This window comes from Macaca thibetana, chromosome 11 (genome assembly GCF_024542745.1).
Source record: "Macaca thibetana thibetana isolate TM-01 chromosome 11, ASM2454274v1, whole genome shotgun sequence".
Taxonomy (NCBI): domain Eukaryota; kingdom Metazoa; phylum Chordata; class Mammalia; order Primates; family Cercopithecidae; genus Macaca; species Macaca thibetana.
Window position 1 is genome coordinate 95,530,475 of NC_065588.1, and position 23,472 is coordinate 95,553,946.

At 37.0% G+C, this 23,472-nt stretch overlaps 1 protein-coding gene across 9 annotated transcripts in view; it reads right to left on the reverse strand.

The window, feature by feature from the left end:
* Positions 1-23,472, reverse strand: part of ANKS1B (ankyrin repeat and sterile alpha motif domain containing 1B) — a 1,295,786-nt gene that overhangs the window by 499,467 nt on the left and 772,847 nt on the right. For 7 of the 9 annotated variants that reach the window (XM_050749329.1, XM_050749335.1, XM_050749327.1 and 4 more), the window contains exon 14: positions 21,760-21,832. In XM_050749329.1, coding sequence (XP_050605286.1) covers positions 21,760-21,832 — 73 coding nt within the window. The remainder of the gene's footprint in view (positions 1-21,759; positions 21,833-23,472) is intronic. The other 2 variants (XM_050749328.1, XM_050749321.1) reach the window with 1 other exon arrangement.

The window sequence follows — 23,472 nt, forward strand, 5'->3', positions numbered from 1 at the left end:
GCTCTGATCTTAGTTATTTCTTGCCTTCTGCTAGCTTTTGAATGTGTTTGTTCTTGCTTCTCTAGTTCTTTTAATTGTGATGTTAGAGTGTCAATTTTAGATCTTTCCAGCTTTCTCTTGTGGGCATTTAGTGCTATAAATTTCCCTCTACACACTGCTTTAAATGTGTCCCAGAGATTCTGGTATGTTGTATCTTTGTTCTCATTGGTTTCAAAGAACATCTTTATTTCTGCCTTCATTTCGTTATGTACCCAGTAGTCATTCAGGAGCAGATTATTCAGTTTCCATGTAGCTGAGTGGTTTTGATTGAGTTTCTTAGTCCTGAGTTCTAGTTTGATTGCACTGTGGTCTGAGAGACAGTTTGTTATAATTTCTGTTCTTGTACATTTGCTGAGGAGTGCTTTACTTCCAATTATGTGGTCAATTTTGGAATAAGTGTGATGTGGTGCTGAGTAGAATGTATATTCTGTAGATGTCTATTAGGTCTGCTTGCTGGCATCACGCTACCTGACTTCAAACTATACTACAAGGCTACAGTAACCAAAACAGCATGGTACTGGTACCAAAACAGAGATAAAGACCAATGGAACAGAACAGAGTCCTCAGAAATAATACCACACATCTACAGCCATCTGATCTTTGACAAACCTGAGAGAAACAAGAAATGGGGAAAGGATTCCCTATTAAATAAATGGTGCTGGGAAAATTGGCTAGCCATAAGTAGAAAGCTGAAACTGGATCCTTTCCTTACTCCTTATACGAAAATTAATTCAAGATGGATTAGAGACTTAAATGTTAGACCTAATACCATAAAAATCCTAGAAGAAAACCTAGGTAATACCATTCAGGACATAGGCATGGGCAAGGACTTCAAGTCTAAAACACCAAAAGCAACGGCAACAAAAGCCAAAATTGACAAATGGGATCTAATTAAACTAAAGAGCTTCTGCATAGCAAAAGAAACTACCATCAGAGTGAACAGGCAACCTACAGAATGGGAGAAAATTTTTGCAATCTACTCATCAGACAAAGGGCTAATATCCAGAACCTACAAAGAACTCAAACAAATTTACAAGAAAAAAACAAACAACCCCATCGAAAAGTGGGCAAAGGATATGAACAGACAGTTCTCAAAAGAAGACATTCATACAGCCAACAGACACATGAAAAAATGCTCATCATCACTGGCCATCAGAGAAATGCAAATCAAAACCACAATGAGATACCATCTCACACCAGTTAGAATGGCAATCATTAAAAAGTCAGGAAACAACAGGTGCTGGAGAGGATGTGGAGAAATAGGAACACTTTTACATTGTTGGTGGGATTGTAAACTAGTTCAACCATTGTGGAAAACAGTATGGCGATTCCTCAAGGATCTAGAACTAGGAGTACCATTTGACCCAGCCATCCCATTACTGGGTATATACCTAAAGGATTATAAATCATGCTGCTATAAAGACACATGCACATGTATGTTTATTGCGGCACTATTCACAATAGCAAAGACTTGGAATCAACCCAAATGTCCATCAGTGACAGACTGGATTAAGAAAATGTGGCACATATACACCATGGAATACTATGCAGCCATAAAAAAGGATAAGTTTGTGTCCTTTGTAGGGACATGGATGCAGCTGGAAACCATCATTCTCAGCAAACTATCGCAACAACAGAAAACCAAACACCGCATATTCTCACTCATAGGTGGGAACTGAACAATGAGATCACTTGGACTTGGGAAGGGGAACATCGCACACCGGGGCCTATCATGGGGAGAGGGGAGAGAGGAGGGATTGCATTGGGAGTTATACCTGATGTAAATGACGAGTTGATGGGTGCTGACGAGTTGATGGGTGCAGCACGCCAACATGGCACAAGTATACATATGTAACAAACCTGTACGTTATCCACATGTACCCTACAACTTGAAGTAGAATTAAAAAAAAAAAAAAAAAAAGAAAGTATGTAGCACCTCCCCCTTCTCTCTCTCGGTCCTGTTCCTGCCATGTGAGATGCCTACGCTTCTGCTTTGCCTTGCGTCCTGAGTAAAACTCCCTGAAGCCTCCCCAGAAGCAGATGCTGCTATACTTCCTATAAAGCCTGGAGAACTGTGAGCCAATTAAACCTATTTTCTTACCCAGTCTTAGGTATTTTGTTATAGAAGTGAGAGAACAGACTAATACATCATCATCATTATTTTAAAGAATAAGGAAATGAAGACTCGAAGCAATGACCAACCCAGGTCATACAGTAAGTAAGGGAAAATCCCAGGACTTTGACTTATGCTTTCTGACACTGTATCTCACATTCTTTCTCATATGGTGAGTGGCTCTCCCAACATTACTGTTACATAAAAATTCAGATCGTGCGTGTAATTTATCAAGTATCCCTCAAATCCTGGGATTTAAGTAATTGAAACACAGAACAGGTTAAATAAAGAGAGCCTTTTTTGAAAGGGTAAGGAAAAACAACATTGATGTTTCAGAACTAATGTGTGTTTATATCATGGAAAAAGCTAGAAATCCCAGTCGAAAAGTTTTTATGGAAGCACTACTTATCACTGTATACCTGGCTATATATAATTCGTAGGTAGTATACTCCCCCTTTCCCTGAATTCTAATGAAAGCATTGTTCCAAATCTATTATAGCTATACAGTTTTTATAAAATGACCCATGGGGAAAATTCTTTCTAGAGTTTAAAGCTGGAAAAGAGTTTCTTTCTCTACATGCCTTGATAATATTGTTATCAATATAATATTATATAATATTGTAATGACAGTTCTATAGCCCACTTTTGTCTTGATTATCAAGAAGCTCAGAGTCAAGTTGTTGTCTTAGTTGTAGTCATTTTTCTTAGTTTGGGTTTTCTAAAATGTGATTGTTAATACTGAATGTCAACTTGATTGGACTAAAGGATGCAAAGTATTGTTTCTGGGTGTCTCTGTGAGGGTGTTACCAAAGGAGAGTAACATTTGAGTCGGTGGGAGAGGCAGATCACCCTCAATCTGGGTGGGCATGATCTAATCAGCTGCCAGCGTGGCTACAAAAAAGCAGGCAGAAGAAAGTAGAATGGGCAGACTTGCTGAGTCGTCCGGCCTTCATCTGTCTCCTGTGCTGAATGCTTCCTGCCCTCATATATCAGACTCCAGATTCTTCAGCTTTTGAACTCTTGGACTTACACCAGTGATTTGCCAGGGGCTCTCGGGCCTTTGGCCACAGACTGAAGGCTGCACTGTCGGCTTCCGTACTTTTGAGGTTTTGGGACTTGGACTGGCTTCCTTGCTTCTCAGCTTGCAGATGGCATATTGTGGGACTTCACCTTGTGATCATGTGAGTCAATAATCCTTAATAAACTCCCCATCCATCCTATTAGTTCTGTCCCTCTAGAGAACCCTAATACATGGATTATTTTATTTGTTCTCCTTTATACATTTTTCTCTTTTATACTATCTAGTTCATACCTTTTAGTACTGTTTCAATGGATTTTTATTTCACTGTAATTATATCTTTTTTAGTAAGCCTCCTCAAACCTGTTTTGAAGATAGGCAGGGTATAAACATACAGAGTCCACTCTAAGGAACATGAGCACTTAGTCCATTGAAAGAACTAATAATAGTATACCAGGTGCAAATGATCTATTTAATCTCTTGAGTAGCTTCCAGAGAAGAAATTTCTGCTGTAAGTGCACAGGGTAATAAAGTTCTGTTTTCTTTCCTGTATTCTTATAATAAAAGTTTGACATCACCATCACAACCATTTCATGTGTCAGTAACAGTAGGTGACAGGTATTTGGTATTATATATTTGCTTGCGTTAAAATGAGCCCTAGTGTTTCACTTATGTTTTATGATTGTGCACATTTGGTGTGATCCAAAGAAAAAATAGTGAAATTTTCTATGGAAATTCTTGTTTGATACAGAATTGTATCAGAAGTTGATACAACAATCAATGTGTATATTGTCTAGGGTATATACTTTATATACATAATTATATCACATCTACAGTTCTGATTATCATAGGAATATAATACACACGTCATACGAACAAACATGTATTCATTTTTCCTAAATGATGGCTACAGCAGAGAAAACCAGTGAGTATCATCTTTGAGAGATAAAACTGTGGAAATGTCGTTTGTATGTTTGATACTAAAAGGGAAAGGGTGATTGGTGAGAAGTTAGAAGGTGAACCAAAGGAGGCCTAAGAACTTACTGTCAATAAAATAAATCCAGACTTAGGCACAGTGAGACGTAAAAAAACCTACAACAACCTGGAGAATGTTCCTCCCTTACGATTTTCAAGCATCTCAAAAATCAGTCTAAAAGGTTTTTCTTTTATAGGGAGGGCTAAACAGAAGTAGCAGAAACTTAGAGGTAAAATTGTGTGACAGGGCGGGGCTGAGCAGACATCATGATGAGGATGGTATAACAAGAAATGTTGCTGTGTTCAGCTAATTTGGAATGAACTGTTAAGGTGGGGTGATATAACTAGTGATTTTGTTCCCTAGTGTGTTGTTCAATTTCACATTGAATTGTAATCCTCAGTGTTGGAGGTGGGGCTTGGTGGGAGGTTACTGGATCATGGGAGTGGATTTCTCATGAATGGTTTACCATCATTCCCTTGGTGCTATTCTCATGACAGTGAGTGAGTTCTCGTAAAATCTAGTTGTTTAAAAGTATTTGGCACCTCCCCCCTTTCTCGCTTGCTCCTGCCATATGAAGGAGCATATGAAGTGCCTGCTCCCCCTTTGACACCCTCTACCATGATTGTAAGTTTTCTGAGGCTTCCCTAGAAGGCGAGCAGATGCGAGGAACATGCTTCCTGTAAAGCCTCCAGAATGTGAGCCAATTAAACCTCTTTTCTTTACAAATCACCCAGTCTCAGGTATTTCTTTATAGTAAGGCAAGAACAGCCTAACACAATGGGATGTTTACATTTTAGTGTTGGCTCAGGTTTGGGGAAAGGAGCCTGTGGGGAGGAGAGACGCCTGATTAAATCTTGGTCAAGCCAAGTCAGTGGGCAAGAAATGGGCAATTGTGAACATTTGGCCAGGATCTGCAACCTCATGAAAAGTATATACTATCAAAAGGCTAACTACTTTTTTGTCACATAAATTCTTATAAAAAGCTTAGTGGAGCCAAGAAGCAGGTTAAATATAATAGGAGAAACTCTTCATTTCTTCCCATTTGTATCACTAACATGCATATGATTGCAGCTAGTCATGTAAGTCTACAAATCAGTGTAAGGTTTATTCAGAGAGTTGAGATGCTTAGGTGAAAGTCACTTTTGCTTATAAAGAACTTATCTATCTTACAGACACATATCACTTACATTATGTATTTGTTATATTAATATATTTAAAAAACATTGTAAAATGATGATCTGGCAACATTCCTAGAAGAACCTGGTTGAAATACACATACTTGAGATTTATTGGTCATTTGTCTTTACAAAATTGAGATGTGAAAAGCTTTAAAGGAGGACATTCTGCCAAAGCATAACTCATAAAACAAAATATAAAAGTATGAGTCATGGAATTATAGAGCTGGAAAAGATCTAGCCCTACTATTTCATTTTCAAATGAGGAAACTGAGGCTTACTGTAAGGGGTTGTTTTTTTAAGTCATATAGTAAGTTGGTGCAGACGTAGGAATAGCAATCAGATCTCTGAGCTCTTTTCCTCTTTGAGAGTGAAGTTCACAAACACATTTTGTTTCATAAGTTGTTTACTTTACTAAAATAAAGGTAAGTAAGGTAAAGCTATGATTTATTGTTAAATGAGAAGAATGAGTGTCAGAGAAATGTATATGGCATGATTTCATGTTCTTAAAATACAAATAATATCTATCTATGTGTGTATGTATCTATATTGATTTATTTATCTTCTATCTGTATGTGATTGAATGAAATTGGAGAAAAGAGTGGAAGCACATACACCACACTAACACTGAACACTTACAAGAAGGGTAAAAAAAGGAGTAAGAAAAATGGAAGCAAAATAGAATTTGTTGAAATGGTATGTGAAAGTGAAGATTACAAAAATTTTATCCATAAAATTATTAATACATAAAAATTGAATGTGCACATAGATGGAGACTAGAAAATCACTAGGATATACATACAACGAGAACATAAACAAAAGAAAATATTATTTTGACAAGAGGTCATTAAAAATAAAAATAAAAACAAGTCCAATGACTCCCCTTTCTGAAACCACTGAAACACAGCTATTTTGACTCAAAACTGATAAAAAGATGTAATCATATATTCAGAAACAGTATTCACTTAGGAAATTTTACCTAATTTTCAGCATTGATACCTATAAAATTTTATGCTTCACATATAAATGTATATATGTACATATATGTGTCCATATAAATATTTTATTTGCTTACCATTATATTTGTTTACTAAATTTGGATATACTTCTTTGTTTATTAAATAATTTAGACAATGAAAATAAAATTAATGTATACTCACTGTTACAAGTTTAGAAAATTTAGAAAAAGAGAGAGCAGAAAATAAAAATCACTAATAATCTTACCCAGAGATATCCACTGTTAAACTTTTTGCATATGTCCCTTCAGATTTTTTTGCATGTATGTGTATTCAAAAATGGGATAATATTTTACTTTATTATCTGCTTTTTTCATTTAGTAACATATTATGGCTATATTTCTATGGTAATACATATAGATACAAAGTCATTTTAAATTAGGTGTCTAACATTTTATCATCAGGAATTACTGTAATTTATTTGTTAAATTTTCTATTAATGGTCATTTGATTTGATTCTATTTTTTAAACAACCATAAACAATGGTGAAATGAACATCTTTATATGTGCAGTTTTTGCTCTTGTTCAATTGCTTCCTTAGGATATATTCCTATACGTGATATTTAATTATAAAATATTTAATTTCTGAACCCCCTGGAAGTTTACACTTGAGTATCAAACACACTAGTAGATGACAATTCTTTTGCTGTTAGAACAGAAGACCATAGAATCAACCAATAACAGATACAAAGTTTTTTTCATGGGTAAGTGACCTACATTGGTCACTTAATTCTTCATTATATTTTGGGAAAATAAAGTTGTATCTAAAAACCATCTTTATGATGATCTATGACTTACAAAAATCTACTATTTATCTTTCAAATTCCCTCTCATTACTTTTACTTCTTCTTTTGCCGGTATGAGGTCACTAATGGTAGATTTTATAAAACGCACTAACAATTATATGGAAGTCATACAATTAGTATTTTTAAAGTGTCTACAAAGAAGACTTTTGCAACTGTTTTATGGCTTTATTGTGAATATGCAAGGGGTATATTCTATCAAATAAGTATCATTCCTATCCTCAAGACACTTAAATGTACTGGAAATAAGAAATCATTATCCATTGTTTGGAAAAATTTTTTCTTTTAAGAAAATAATAGATGGAAAAGAAAAGAGAAGTCCAAGGAAAAAAAAAGTCATCTATTAAGATCTGCTATGTACCAAGAATGTAGTTAACTACTTCCTCATTAATTAAAGCCTCCCAATAATATTGAAGAAAGTAGGTATTATTTATTATAGTTGTTTTCCATATGAAGAAGTGAAATTCAGACTGATGAAATTATTTGCACAAGGTGACACTACCAATAATTGATATAGTGAGTATTCAAACCTAGGTGACATACTTTTGACTCAACACAATAAGTTTTCAACAATTTGAGCGTCTCAGTGATAGAATGTATTATCTCTGGAAGCAGTGAGCTTATTATCATGGGAAGTATGCTAGCAGATGTTAGTTGATCATATATCAGAGACATGAAAAATATTCCACTACTAATGGATGATTTCACTTGCTCATCTCTCTAGGCTTCTTCTAGAGGGCTAGATATTTTGTTGAATTGAAAAAAATGTACCATTTTTAAACCATGGATATGTCATAAGCAAATATTAGACCACAGAATAATACTCAACTATTTTACACTTAAGGGAAACCAAATATCACATATGAACATTATCTCTAATTTTAGAATACTAGAGAATCTCAGCGGTATTTGAAAGATAAAAATTTATATTATGCATGTTATTTTTGCTTTTAAACACTAGTTAGAATGTACGGTGCTAAATACATTTTAGCGTCTGTGGTGCTAAGAACATAATCGTTTGATTAAACACGATCTCTTGATAAAGATTAGTTAGCACATGCTAGCCTAACAATTACTGAAATTCACATTTTTACACGGGTATCCTATTATTAAGTGATTCCTTAGATTTAATCAATCTGAAAAAAAGTCAGTCAAATGTTATATAAAATAATAATAAAAATAAATCCTCTCTTGATTTAGATAAAATAGTGTGCTTGTGTGCTAACGTATTCTACTACCCACCTTCCCCAGTTGCTTCTATTAAAAATAGTACTGTAAAAAGAAATAAAAATCAAAAATATAATATGCCTGTTGCAAAGCATTTCAGAGAAGCTTTTATGTGAAATTTAACAGTTCATGGAACAAAGAATATGACTGGAGGCAAGGAAAATTCTGCCTCTGAAAATAAGTGAAACTTAGGTCATCATTAGAGTTTGTGCATTCACTTTTGGGACATAGGATATGTTCAAGGCTGTGACTCATTTACATACATGACTATGGGGCCTGTATTTTGGGAGGGCTGTGGGGTGTTGGCTGAAGCCTTCCATGCTGGTAGTTAGGCTTTGCTAAGAGGAAGGTTGATTCTCTACTTACACCCCCTCAGATGGCTCTCTTTAGTGCATGTCTGTATGATTTGACCTAAAGGAAAGAAGAAATTGGTTACCTTCTGTTATTCTATGTCAGCAGTATATTTTATTGAAAGGAGTACGGACTTCAAGAAAAGAAAAATTAGGGTTTGAAGCAGCTGAGAAGTCAACAAGCTACTTATTTTTTCTGAGCTTTTCTTCATCTATAAAATGGGCATAATAATACTTCACTGAGTTGTTTTGAGAACTGAATACAAAAAATGTTGACAGTAGTAAATTGCACATCATCTGATACACAGTTCAGAATGGAGTACAATTTAGCATCCTTTTTTTTTTAGTTCTCTAATAAGGAGATTATAAATACATTAAAAAAAGATGTTTCCCTAGAGTTTGGCAGGTGATATTCCCACTTAGGAGGATAGCTATCAGATGCACTGGTGACAAAGTAGCTCCTGATGCAGACCCAGAGCTATGCGAGCAAACATGAGGGGCTTGGAAGCAACCCAGACATTAGGCAGGAGCAGTTTCCAGGGCTGTGAAGATGTTTGCTCTCCTCTACTCAGGAAGAGGTCCTTTTAGGAGAAAGGGACACAGGAGCTCTCCCTGTTCCTGCAGACCCAGAGAAAGAGGATCTTGGATCAGGAAACCAGAGAACATTTACTCTGCCTTAGTGAATTCCTAAAGTCCTAGAAACTCTCTATGGGTGGGTCTCTACTGCTATGAGGGACTCTGACCTGGCCCTCAGATCCCAGGAGGAAGAGAAACAAAAGCTTAGAAAGCAGGGCTGTAGGATGAGTGTTAGCCACTGATTTCAGAGCTATGTATTTTCCAGCAAATGGTCTAAGAACTACGCTTTATCTATCCAATATAGACAATGTACTCTATAATAAAATTCCTTATGAATTAATTTTAATAGCTTTCATTTATAATTAAAATCTAGATGGTATTTATATATTGACAAATGAATACAAGTTAATCTTAAGTATAAGAAGAAAATGACAGCCTTATAAAATACATTTTAACTACATATTTTTTATATGAATGCACTTGAAACTAATCTAATATAGTCCATATATCTTGCAGTCTGTTCAATGTAACACACGATTATTAAAACTGATTTAGAAATAGGAGGGTGTTTATAAGATTATCTGTCACCATTGTATTGTGAAGCCTGAGCACTTGATTACTCTGCATGTTTGCTGTTGTGTAACGACAAGTACATCCCGTGGAGCTAATTACTGCCTCCACTTTACTTAAGTGATCCTCCATCCCATCAAGAAGATCTTCAACCTGATTCTTCGAAAAATGTGAGAATTTGAAGTAGTTCCAATGAAGGTGGTAAATTTCCTAACTTGAAAGCACTTTCTTATGATTACAATGATAATGGTTAAAGAAATAAAACTTCAAAAACGATTCCACATGAAAGCAACTTAGAATATGAGTAATTATACCTTAACTACAATCCTCAGTGATCAAAAAGATAAACAAGGTTTGCCAAGCATCTTTCTGTGGAGCATGCACTCTAATAGAGAAGCCATGCATACTCTGATAAAAAGGCAAGAAAATTATATTTTTGAATTGCTGGCTATGTTTCAGGCTATAAAGTTGAGCATTCCCAACCTGCAAATCCGAAATCCGAAAAGCTCCCAAATCTGAATTTTTTGAACACCCACATGACACCACAAGTAGAAAATTTTGACTGTATTTTGACAGGTCACAGTCAAAATACAGTCAAAATTTTGTTTATGCACAAAATTATTAAAAAATATTGCATAAAATTACATTCATGTTTTGTATAGAAGGTGTATATAAATAACAAATGAATTCCATGTTTAGATTTGGGTCCCAACTCTAATATATTTCATTATATACATGCAAACATTCCAAATCCAAAAAAATCTGAAATCTGAAACACTTCTGGTTACAAGCATTTCAGATAAGGGATACCTACACTGTAGCAGTACAGTGTATAATTTAATCTTGCTACGGTCTTATAGGGTGGTTATTAAAAATCTGAGTTTCTAGGTGAGGAAGTTGACATCAGAGAGGTCAGAAATTGCAAAGCTGGGATTTGAGACCAGGTTCATCTAACTTCAAAACCTGTTATCTGAAAGGATTCTAAAAATGCAAACCTGAGAGTGTGTGATGATGTAGAATATATTATCACATCACATATCCAGCTTTGCTGAAGAACAGGGTGTTCTACACAATACGAGGCATTGAATATAATTGAATCCTACGCCAATACTGATTTGTTTGGCATTTGAGTCTGATTTCCAGTGGGAAAATAGATGTGTTGTTTGTAAAACTTATGAATTAATAAGTTCTGAGAATCAAAAGGACTGACCTCAAACAAATTCATGAAATTATATTTACTCTTATTTCTGTCTTAGTCTTGGAGAGTTGATGTTGTTGGGTAAGTTTCAAACTACTATATAATTGCTGAGAAAATTGGGGTGGGAGGAAAAAGAGGAAAGTGATTTCTATTAGTAAAACTAGTTGAAGACCCATAGAGACTGCTCAAACTTCGAGTGGGTTCATATTTATAGGAATAAAGATGAGAGACCTCCAAATCTTTTCCTGATCCAATAAATATTTTGTTTATTAAATATCTGCCATTAGAAATGTGGAGGGGCGGGGAGAGCAAACAAAAATGCTGAGACAAAATGGGCAAGAGCATACAAAATGTAATGCTGACCTTTGATCTCCATTGCTTAAGATTTTATTCTCCCAATTGTCTTATGAGGTTTTAAGCAACAAACATAAATGTTCAGAAAACTACACAGCTCTGTTAAAGCCAGGCATAGCACTTGACTCAGTAGCCTTCCAAAGCAAAATTTTGCAGAAAGACAACATATACTATGTAAAACGGTGTTTTCTCTTGCTTATTTTAAATTTACCTCCCTTTAATTTCATTGCCTCTCCCTTCCCAATTGTCAAGCAAAAGCAGTATGATCAGATTTCATCAAAATAACTTAGAACACTTAAATCAATGTGTATTAGACTTTTCTTCTTTCTTTGCCCTGGAATTTTATGCTCTCTTTTAGTAACTACTCTTCTCTGGTACCAACTGACTGGTGCGTTTGTTACGACCTGTATTCCAACTGACACACCACAACAATTCCAGGGAATACAGTGAATTTAACATTAAGATTGTAAGATTAGCTGACATTCTAAGATTCTTAAAGGAAGGGGTTATGTGTATTTATCCTGGTATGACCACAGCGGCAAACATAATGTCTGCATCACAATGGGACAACGTGAGAGCTAAAATTTAATATATATCTACATATGTTAGACTTTTATGTACATGCCATCGCATGTCTCTACAATCATTCTCTATTAGTGTTCTCACTTCTGTCAATGGGGAAACTGAGTAAGTTGCTTAAGATCAAGCAGCTGGTAAATAACAAAGCCAAGATTTGAATTCATGTCTGTCTTTTTTTTTTTTTTACCATGTGATTTGCCAACCACACTCAGTACCCAAAATATTATTTGTGGAGTGCCATTTTCATAGGGTTGTTTATCACACCTTTAATTAAACCTATCCTTGAGAGGGAAAAAAATGCAACTCAGCAAAACTGTAATTCACAACTAGCCTAATGGCCAAGTGGAATGCTACATGCCATGGTCAATCACATAGCAAATAAGTAGTGTGTGATGAAGAGGTAAAAATTGAGGCACACACAGAACCAGCTCTGTTAATAATAATGCTTCTTTGGGGACTGAGTCTCCACTTTCATTTTAACTATCATTGTAGAAAAATGATAAATAAATGCAGTAGGTGGGATGGCAATATGATAGGTAGAAAGAGAATTAAGAAAAAATAATTTGTGAATTTGTTTACCACTAAAATACACTTAAAAGGCAGCTTTGTCCCAGTGGCACTTTTAACATTTACTTTTACTTTTAATAATCATGTTTACCATATTTTTATGGTTCAATGGCACTATATGCTTGAAGAATTTTAGAACATTAATGTCCAATGTTACCTAAGTGTAGCTGTGGACTTCATGCATGAAATACCATTCCAGCAGAGAAGCACTCCGTGCTTGAACATCCTCAGTATTGAGGAACTTACTATCACACTGGGCAGCCACTCTATCTTTAAATAAAGATAGAATTAGTAAAATTAATAAGAAAAGAAATTCTTACTTTCACATTAATCAAATATCTGTATTCTTACAATTTCCCTGAAATTATTCTGTAAGCAGGCCTGAAAGAATTACGCGGCAACATATGTTGCTAGGCTGGTTCCTTGGGTTTTGGCAAAGTCCTCAGTGTTTGTCAGCATTTCTATGTGAGAGAACTGGCTACATAGTCTATCTTGGAGCTAATATCATACTTGTGTCACTAAACATATGTATGGAATTTTGAGAATTGTTTCTTAATTTTTCAGTTTTAAAATCTAATGCAAACCTGTATTCAGAAAAAAAGTATTGTTTGACCTTTTTAAAAATTATCGCTTAATTAACATGGGGCCTAGCCGAGTTAGAATAAAATAACTTCTCACTTGTTCCAACATAAGAGAAACAAGCAAGGTGTTCCTACTAAGGTCTCACTTAGACCCGCATATTCTTTTTAGTGATTGCAAAGTTACTTCTTAGCCACTCAGGCCAATCCACCATAAAACAATCATTCTCCAACTTTCCTGGTCTTAAGAGTCACTTGGGGTTCTTGTTTAAAAGGCATATTTGTTGAGCTCTGCCTCCAGAAATACTGATTTAGTAGCATGGAGCCGAGGAATCTTCATTTTTCACCAGTGCTGGAAGTGAATCTGATGCAAGTGATTTGTAGACTACATTTTGAGAAAAATTCCCTAATGTTAGCAGTTGTAATGATGCAGGTAGTTTATTCGGTTTTGTTTCAATACAAAACTGCAAGGATAATACTATTGGGTTTTCTAGATATAGGATCATGCCATCTGCAAACAGAGATAGTTTGACTTCCTCTCTTCCTATTTGGATGCTGTATTCGTCCGTTTTTCACACTGCTGTAAAGATACTACCTGAGACTGGGTTATTTATAAAGAAAAGAGGTTTAATTGACTCACGGTTCCACATGGCTGAGGAGGCCTCAGGAAACTTACAATCATGGTGGAAGGCAAAGGGGAAGCAAGGCACATCTTACATGGCAGCAGGAGAGAGAGACAGTAAAGGGGGAAGTGCTACACTTTAAGACCATCAGGTCTCGTGAGAACTCACCCACAATCCCGAGAACAGCATGCAGGGAACCACCCCCATGATCCAATCACCTTCCATTAGGTCTCTCCCTTGACATGTCAGGATTATAATTCAAGATGAGATTTGGGTGGGAACACAGCCAAACCATAGCAGATGCCCTTTATTTCTTTCTCTTGCCTGATTGCACCGGCCAGAACTTCTGATACTATGTTGAATATGAGTAGGGAAGGCATGCTTGTCTTGTGTTGATTTTCAAGGAGAATGCTTCCAGCTTTGCCCATTAAAAAGAATGAGATTATATCCTTTGCAAGGACATGGATGGAGCTGGAGACCATTATTCTTAGCAAACTAACACAGGAACAGGAAACCAAATTCTACTTATAAGTGGGAGCTAAATTACGAGAACACATGGACACACAGAGGGGAACAACACACACTGGGGCCTTTTGGAGGATGGAGGGTGGAAGGAGGGAGAGAGTCAGGAAAAATAATGGGTACTAGGCTTCATGCCTAGGTGATGAAATAATCTGGACAAAAAACCTCCATGAGACAAGTTTACCTATACAGCAAACATACTTGTATCTCTGAACATAAAATAAAAGTTAAAAAAAAAAAAAAAGAAAATTGCAAGGATGGTAAGATTTGGGGCCTTTCATAACTTTTCAAATATGTCAACTGAGAATATCAAAATGAATCACCAGGTTTTTTTGTTTGGGGTGTGTGCCTGTGTGTTTATCACAAAATTCACATACTTTTCAACTGTGCCTGCCTTACACTAAGATAGTCATTATATGCAGCTGTATAGGCCCAGCTATATAGGCCCAGCTATATACATATATAGGTATATGTATGTGTGTGTGTGTGGCGGGGGGCTCCACACACGTTTGGTGTCAATACTGAAGTAATGCAAATATCTCTGTATCTGCTACAAAACTCAAACAAGAAAAATGAATAGATCTGGATCTGATATGGCCTTCCTCTTCTGCTCTGAACTTTAGTTGTAGGGAAGAAAATAGTACTTAGTAAGAGTAATACATCAAATAGTGATTGGAAAACCAACTATTTGTGAAATAGTCTGATAAGTATTATGGGATACACAGAGATGATTAACACACAGTTCTTGCCAAATTGGAGCCTACAACTTAGCAGAAGTTGTTAATCACTTTGGTCAGGTGAATGTTTCACTGAATAAGAAATATTAGTGTATTAAGTCATCAGATTCTTTAATGCTTTGAAGTGCTTCATACTGAGTTCTACATAAAGTAGAAACTTCATATGTGTGTGTGTGTGTGTGTGTGTGTGCATGTGTGTCTATATATATATTTGAAGACAGGGTCTTACTACCTTGCCAAGGCTGGTCTCAAACACCTACGCTCTAGCAATCCTCTAGCCTCAGCCTCCTGAGTAGCTGGGACTACAGGCACAAGCCTGGTGTATAGAAAAACTTCACTGGCATCCAAGATGGCTGAATAGGAAGAGCTCCGGTCTGCAGCCCCAGTGAGATTGATGCAGAAGATGGGTGATTTCTGCATTTCCAATGAGGTACCTGGTTCATCTCATTGAGACTGGTTGTACAGTAGGTGCAGCCCACAGAGGGCGAGCTCAAGCAGGGCAGGGCATTGCCTAACCCAGGAAGCATAAGGGATTGGGGGATTTCCCTTTCCTAGCCAAGGGAAGATGCGACAGATTGTACCTGGAGAAATGGTACACTCCTGACCAAATACTGCACTTTTCCCATGGTCTTTAGCAACTGGCAGACCAGGAGATAACCTTCCGTGCCTGGCTTGGTGGGTCCCACACCCACGGAGGCTTGCTCACTGCTAGCGCAGAAGTCTGAGATCAACCTGCAATGCTGCAGCTTGACGCAGGGAGGGGCGTCCATCATTGCTGAGACTTGAGTAGCTCACAGTGTAAACAAAGTGGCTGGGAAGCTCCAACTTGGTGGAGCTCACCACAGCTCAGCCTCTCTAGATTCCACCTCTGGAGGAAGGCCATAGCAGAATAAAAGGCAGCAGACAGCTTCTGCAGACTCAAAAGTCCCTGTCTGACAGCGCTGAAGAGAGCAGTGGTTCTCTCAGCACAGCGTTCGTGCTCTGAGAACAGACAGACTTCCTCCTGAAGCAGGTCCCTGACCTCTGCGTAGCCTGACTGGGAGACACCTCCCAGTAGGGGTCAACAGACACCTCAAACAGGTGGTTGCCCCTCTGGGACAAAGCTTCCAGAGGAAGGATCAGGCAGCAATATTTGCTGTTCTGCAGCCTCCGCTAGTGATACCCAGGTAAACAGGGTCTGGAGTGGGCCTCCAGCAAACTCCAACAGACCTGCAGCTGAGGGGCTTGACTATTAGAAGGAAAACTAACAAACAGAAAGCAATAGCATCTACACCAACAAAAAGGACATCAACACCAAAACCCCATCTGTATCAGTCACCAACATCAAAGACCAAAGGTTGATAAAACCACAAAAATGGGGAGAAACCAGAGCAGAAAAGTGGAAACTTCCAAAAACCAGAATTCCTCCTCTCCTCCAAAGGATCACGGCTCATTGCCAGCAAGGGAACAAAACTGGACAGAGAATGAGTGTGATGAGGTCGGTAATAACAAACTCCTCTGAGCTAAATGAGCATGTTCTAACCCATCTCAAGGAAGCTAAAAACCTCGAAAAAAGATTAGATGAATGGCTAACTAGAATAAACAGTGTAGAGAAGACCTTAAATAACCTGATGCAGCTGAAAACCAAAGCATGAGAACTTCATGATGCATGCACAAGCATCAATCGCAGATTTAAGCAAGTGGAAAAAAGGATATCAGTGATTGAAGATCAAATTAATGAAATAAAGCAAGAAGACAAGATTAGAGAAAAAAGAGTGAAAAGAAGTGAACAAAGCCTCCAAAAAATATGGGACTATGTGAAAAGACAAAACATGTTTCACTGGTGTACCGGAAAGTGATGGGGAAAATGGAACCAAGTTAGAAAACACTCTTCAGGATATCATCCAGGAGAACTTCCCCAACCTAGCAAGGCAGGCCAACATTCAAATTCAGGAAATACAGAGAACACCACGAAGATACTCCTCGAGAAGAGCAACCCCAAGACACATAATCATCAGATTCACCAAAGTTGAAATGAAGGAAAAAATGTTAAGGGCAGCCAGAGAGAAAGGTCAGGTTACCCACAAAGGGAAGCCCATTAGACTAAGCAGATCTCTTGGCAGAAACACTACAAACAAGAAGAGAGTGGGGGCCAATATTCAACATTTTTAAAAAAAGAATTTTCAACCCAGAATCTCATATCCAGCCAAACTATGCTTCAGAAATGAAAGAGAAATAAAATCCTTTACAGACAAGCAAATGTTGAGAGATTTTGTCACCACCAGGCCTGCCTTATAAGAGCTTGTGAAGGAAGCACTAACCATGGAAAGGAACAACTGGTACCAGCCACTGCAAAAACATGCCAAATTGTAAAGACCATCAATGCTATGAAGAAACTGCACAATTAATGAGCAAAATAACCAGCTAATATCATAATGACAGGATCAAATTCAAAGATAACAATATTAACCTTAAATGTAAATGGGCTAAATGCCCCTATTAAAAGACACAGACTGGCAAATTGGATAAAGAGCCAAGACCCATTGGTGTGCTGTATTCAGGAGACCCATCTCACATGCAAAGATGCACATAAGGCGCAAAATAAAGGGATGGAGGAAGATCTACCAAACAAATGGAAAGCCAAAAAAAAGCAGGGTTGCAATCCTAGTCTCTGATAAAACAGACTTTAAACCAACAAAGATCAAAAGAGACAAGGCCATTACATAATGGTAAAGGGATCAATTCAACAAGAAGAGCTAACTATCCTAAATATATATGCACCCAATACAGGAGCACCCAGATTCATAAAGCAAGTCCTTAGAGACCTACAAAGAGACTTAGACTCCCACACAACAATAATGATAGAGTTTAACACCCCACTGTCAATATTAGACAGATCAACGAGACAGAAAGTTAACAAGGATATGCAGGACTTGAACTTAGCTCTGGACCAAGCAGACATAATAGATATCTACAGAACTTTCCACCCCAAATCAACTGAGTAGACTTTCTTCTCGGCACCACATTGCACTCATTCTAAAATTGACCACATAATTGGAAGCAAAACACTCCTCAGCAAATGTAAAAGAACAGAAATGATAACAAACTGCCTCTCAGACCACAGTGCAATCAAATTAGAACTCAGGATTAAGAAATTCACTCAAAACTGCACAACTACATGGAAACTGAACAATCTGCTTCTGACTGACTACTGAGTAAATAACGAAATGAAGACAGAAATAAAGATGTTCTTTGAAACCAATGAGAACAAAGACACAATGTACCAGAATCTCTGGGATACACTTAAAACAGTGTGTAGAGGGAAACTTAAAGCACTAAATGCCCACAAGAGAAAGGAGGAAAGATCTAAAATCGACACCCTAACATTACAACTAAAAAAACTAGAGAAGCAAGAGCAAACAAATTCAAAAGCTAGCAGAAGACAAGAAATAACTAAGATCAGAGCAGAATTGAAGGTGATAGAGACACAAAAAACCCTTCAAAAAAATCAGTGAAGCCAAGAGCTGGTTTTTTTGAAAAGATCAATAAAATAGACTGCTAGCAAGACTAACAAAGAAGAAAAGAGAGAAGAATGAAATAGATGCAATAAAAAATGATAAAGGGGATATCACCAGCAATCCCACAGAAATACAAACTACTATCAGAGAATACTATAAACACCTCTATGCCAATAAACCAGAAAATCTAGAAGGAATAGATAATGTTCCTGGACACATACACACTCTGAAGACTAAACCAGGTAGAAGTTGAATCTCTGAATAGACCAATAACAGGTTCTGAAATTGAGGCAATAATAGCCTGCCAAGTAAAAAAAGTCCAGGACCAGACAGATTCACGGTTGAGTTCTACCAGAGGTACAAAGAGGAACTGGTACCATTCCTTCAGAAACTTTTCCAATTGATAGAAAAAGAGGGAATCTTCTCTAACTCATTTTATGAGGCCAGCATCCTCCTGATACCAAAGCCTGGAAGAGACACAACAAAAGAGAATTTTATGCCAATATCCCTGATGAACACTGATGTAAAAATCCTCAATAAAATACTAGCAAATTGAATCCAGCAGCACATCAAAAAGCTTATCCAGTTGGCTTCCTCCCTGGGATGCAAGGTTGGTTCAACATATGCAAATCAATAAATGTAATCCATCACATAAACAGAACCAACAACAAAAATCACATGATTATCTCAGTAGATGCAGAAAAGGCCTTTGACAAAATTCAACAGCCCTTCATGCTAAAAACTTTCAATAAACTAGGTATTGATGAAATGTACCTCAAAATAATAAGAGCTATTTATGACAAACCCACAGCCAATATCATACTGAATGGGCAAAAACTGGAAGAATTCCCTTTGAAAACTGGCATAAGACAGGGATGTCCTCTCTCACCACTCCTATTCAACATAGTGTTGGAAGTTCTGGCTAGGGCAGTCAGGCAAGAGAATGAAATAAAGGGTATTCAATTAGGAAGAGAGGAAGTCAAATTGCCTCTGTTTGCAGATGATATGATTGTATATTTAGAAAACCCCATCATCTCAGCCCAAAATCTCCTTAAGCTGATAAACAACTTCAACAAAGTCTTGGGATAAAAAATCAATGTGCAAAAACCACTAGCATTCCTATACACCAATATTAGACAAACAGAGAGCCAAATCATGAGTGAACTCCCATTCACAATTACTACAAAGATAATAAAATACCTAGGAATCCAATTTACTAGGGATGTGAAGGACCTCTTTAACCAGAACTACAAACCATTGCTCAATGAAATAAAGAGGACACAAACAAATGGAAAAACATTCTATGCTCATGGATAGGAAGAATCAATATCATGAAAATCGCCACACCGCCCAAGATAATTTATAGATTTAATGCTATTCCCACCAAGTTACTGCTGACTTTCTTCACAGAATTGGAAAAAACTACTTTAAAATTCATATGGAACCAAAAAAGAGCCTGCATAGCCAAGACAATCCTAAGCAAAAAGAACATACCTGGAGGCATCACGTTACCTGACTTCAAATTATACTACAAGGCTACTTAACCAAAACAGCATGGTACTGGTACCAAAACAGAGATATAGACCAATGGAACAGAACAGAGGCCTCAGAAATAACACCACACATCTACAACCATCTGATCTTTGACCAATCTGACAAAAACAAGCAATGGGGAAAGGATTCCCTATATAATAAATGGTGCTGGGAAAACTGGTTAGCCATATGTAGAAAGCTGAAACTGGATCCCTTCCTTACACCATATACAAAAATTAACTCAAGATGGATTAATGACTCAAATGTAAGACCTAACACCATAGAAACCCTAGAAGAAAACCTAGGCAATACCATTCAGGACATAGGCATGGGCAAAGACTTCATGACTAAAACACCAAAAGCAATGGCAACAAAAGCCAGAATAGACACATGGGATCTAATTAAACTAAAGAGATTCCACACAACAAAAGAAACTATCATCAGAGCGAAGAGGCAACCTACAGAATGAGAGAAAATCTTTGCAATCTACCCATTAGACAAAAGGCCAATATCCAAAATCTACAAAGAACTTAAACAAATTTACAAGAAAAAAACAAATAATCCCATCAAAAAGTGGGCAAAGGTTATGAACAGACACTTCTCAAAAGATGACACTTATGCAGCCAACAGATATATGAAAAAATGCTCATCATCACTGGTCATCAGAGAAATGCAAATCAAAACCACAATGAGATACCATATCATGCCAGTTAGAATGGCAATCATTAAAAAGTTAAGAAACAACAGATACTGGAGAGGATGTGGAGAAATAGGAACACTTTTACACTATTGGTGGGAGCGTAAATTAGTTCAACCATTGTGGAAGACAGTGTATGGCGATTCCTCAAGGATCTAGAACTAGAAATACCATGTGACCCAGAGATCCCATTACTGGATATATACCTAAAGGATTATAAATCATGCTACAATAAAGACACATGCACGCGTATGTTTATAGTGGCACTATGCACAATAGGAAAGACTTGGAACCAACCAAATGTCCATCAATGATAGACTGGATTAAGAAAATGTGGCACATATACACCATGGAATACTATGCAGCCATAGAAAAGGATGAGTTAATGTCCTTTGCAGGGACATGGATGAAGCAGCAAACCATCAATCTCAGCAAACTGTCACAAGGATAGAAAACCAAACACCACCTGTTCTCACTCATAAGTGAACAATGAGAACACATGGACATAGGGCAGGGAACGTCACATGCAGGGTCCTGTTGGGGGGTAGGGGGCTGGGTGAGGGATAGCATTAGGAGAAATACCTAATGTAAATGATGAGTTGACGGGTGCAGCAAACCAACATGGCACATGTATATCTATGTAACAAATCAGAGCGTTGTGCACATGTACCCTAGAACTTAAAGTATAATAATAATAAAAAAGACTTACAACCAACAGAGAGTTTGAAGTACATTTAAATTAAAAGTATTATTAAAAAATTCTAAAGAAAAAGGAAAAACTTCACTGGCATTGTAAAATAGCACATGGGAAAAAAACCCCTCTCAATTTGCTAAGTCAATATTCTTATAACTGATGTTGCTTATATGTCGTTGTTAGATCTGAGAGTGGAAGGAAATAATTTGTAGTTATTGTTATAATGAAAAAACTGCAATTATCTAAAGATTCCTACCATTTTCTCACTACTCTTTAAGCACATTTATTCATTATAATGTAAAGGAAGGTATCCTTACTTGTGGTCTCACCATTTATTTCTTTAAGTTCATTGTTGATTCCAACATCTATGGAACTCATTATTTTGTCAATCTGTAAGAAACAAAAACCATTTAAATGGATTGTTACATTCACTTTTAACATTGCATTTGAAAATAACTTTCAAATGAAGGGAGCAAATAGTTTTGATGTTATTACCACAGTGTTCCCCAGTTAAGAGACGGATAGAGAAAGATTTAAAGGGAAGCAAACATCTTTGGAATTGTTTTATTACAATGCAAAGTATGTTCCCTTTCTTAAACTTTCAAAATTAGATTGTCTTTTCTTTGTGTTTCTTGAAATAAACTTTGTACTTGGATAGATTGGTCATTTAGGAACTGTGTACTCTTCAAACTCAGAAGAGCTGTAGATAAATTCATGTGACAAAGTCTTTCCTCTCTGGCATCCTTCTTCTGCCTAAGAACATGCATCCCATCTAACTGGTAAAGGAGCGGGTTTCAGGGTGTGGAGAGCATGGCCACAGGAGCAAAGTTTTTTGTTTTTTGTTTTGACGGAATCGCACTGTGTTGCCTAGGCTACAGTGCAGTGGCACCATCTCAGCTCACTGCAACCTCTGCCTCCCAGGTCCAAGTGAGTCTTGTGCCTCAGCCTCCCAAGTAGCTGCGATTACAGGTGTGTGCCACCACACCTGGGTAATTTTTGTGTTTTTAGTAGAGATGGGGTTTTGCCATGTTAACCAGGATGTTTTTGAACTGCTGGCCTCAAGTGATCTACCTGCCTCGGCGTCCCAAAGTGCTGGGATTATAGGCATGAGCCACCATGCCTGGCCTGGAGCTAAGTTCTAACCAAATGGTTTGACCAGCCACAAGCTGATTAGTGGCATCCAATCACCAGCATCTAGGCACGAAAACAACTTAATTATAAGATCTAAGCTAAATGTTAATTAATCTTGCCTCTACAAAAGGATTTCAGATGTTATTCACTAAATTAATAAATAAAAGAAATGGCTATACTTGAAAAAATTACCGTCTACAAGTATGAAATTTAAAGGAAGATATGACTGTCTAAGCTATAGCAATTTGGGGCTTAATGCCTCTCTTGATGCTAGCAACCTGAATAAGACAGCAGGTTTCAAAAAGGACAATGGACATTACTTAAATGTCCCAGTTTATTCACCCTGAAACAGATGCAGAGATATTAAGCGATTTTCTCAAACAGCTCAATTCAGAATATCACTATCAGATCATATCCATTTCTAGTTCTCCAAATACTATAATGATCCATTGTGCTTCTAAACCTAATCTAACTGGTACAGTCTTTTCAGAGACAATATGTGATGTGTTAGAATGAAATGCCAAGAGAGACTGTATGAAATTAAAGACTTTGTCTTTAAGTAGAACTTAAATTGGTGATATTTGAACCTCAAGCATTTTTTTCTTTATTTCCCTGATAGCTGCAAAAGGGAAATATCAAATGATGTGTGTTTATTGTGTGGTGGTTGGAGAAGAGCTGGGACACTTTATTTACCATGAAGATTCTAAGGAGCTCTTCTGAAAATATAAGATACTTTAAAGAAGGGAGACAAGCTAACAAAGAGTTTGGCAAGTAGCAAGACAACACAGAGAAAAATACCAAGCTTTTTCTCTATTTGTCAGCTGCAGTGCTTGGTAGGACAAGATGTGAATATTCTCTTGTACCTCATAGCTAGTTATTACTTCTGCTTGATATCAATT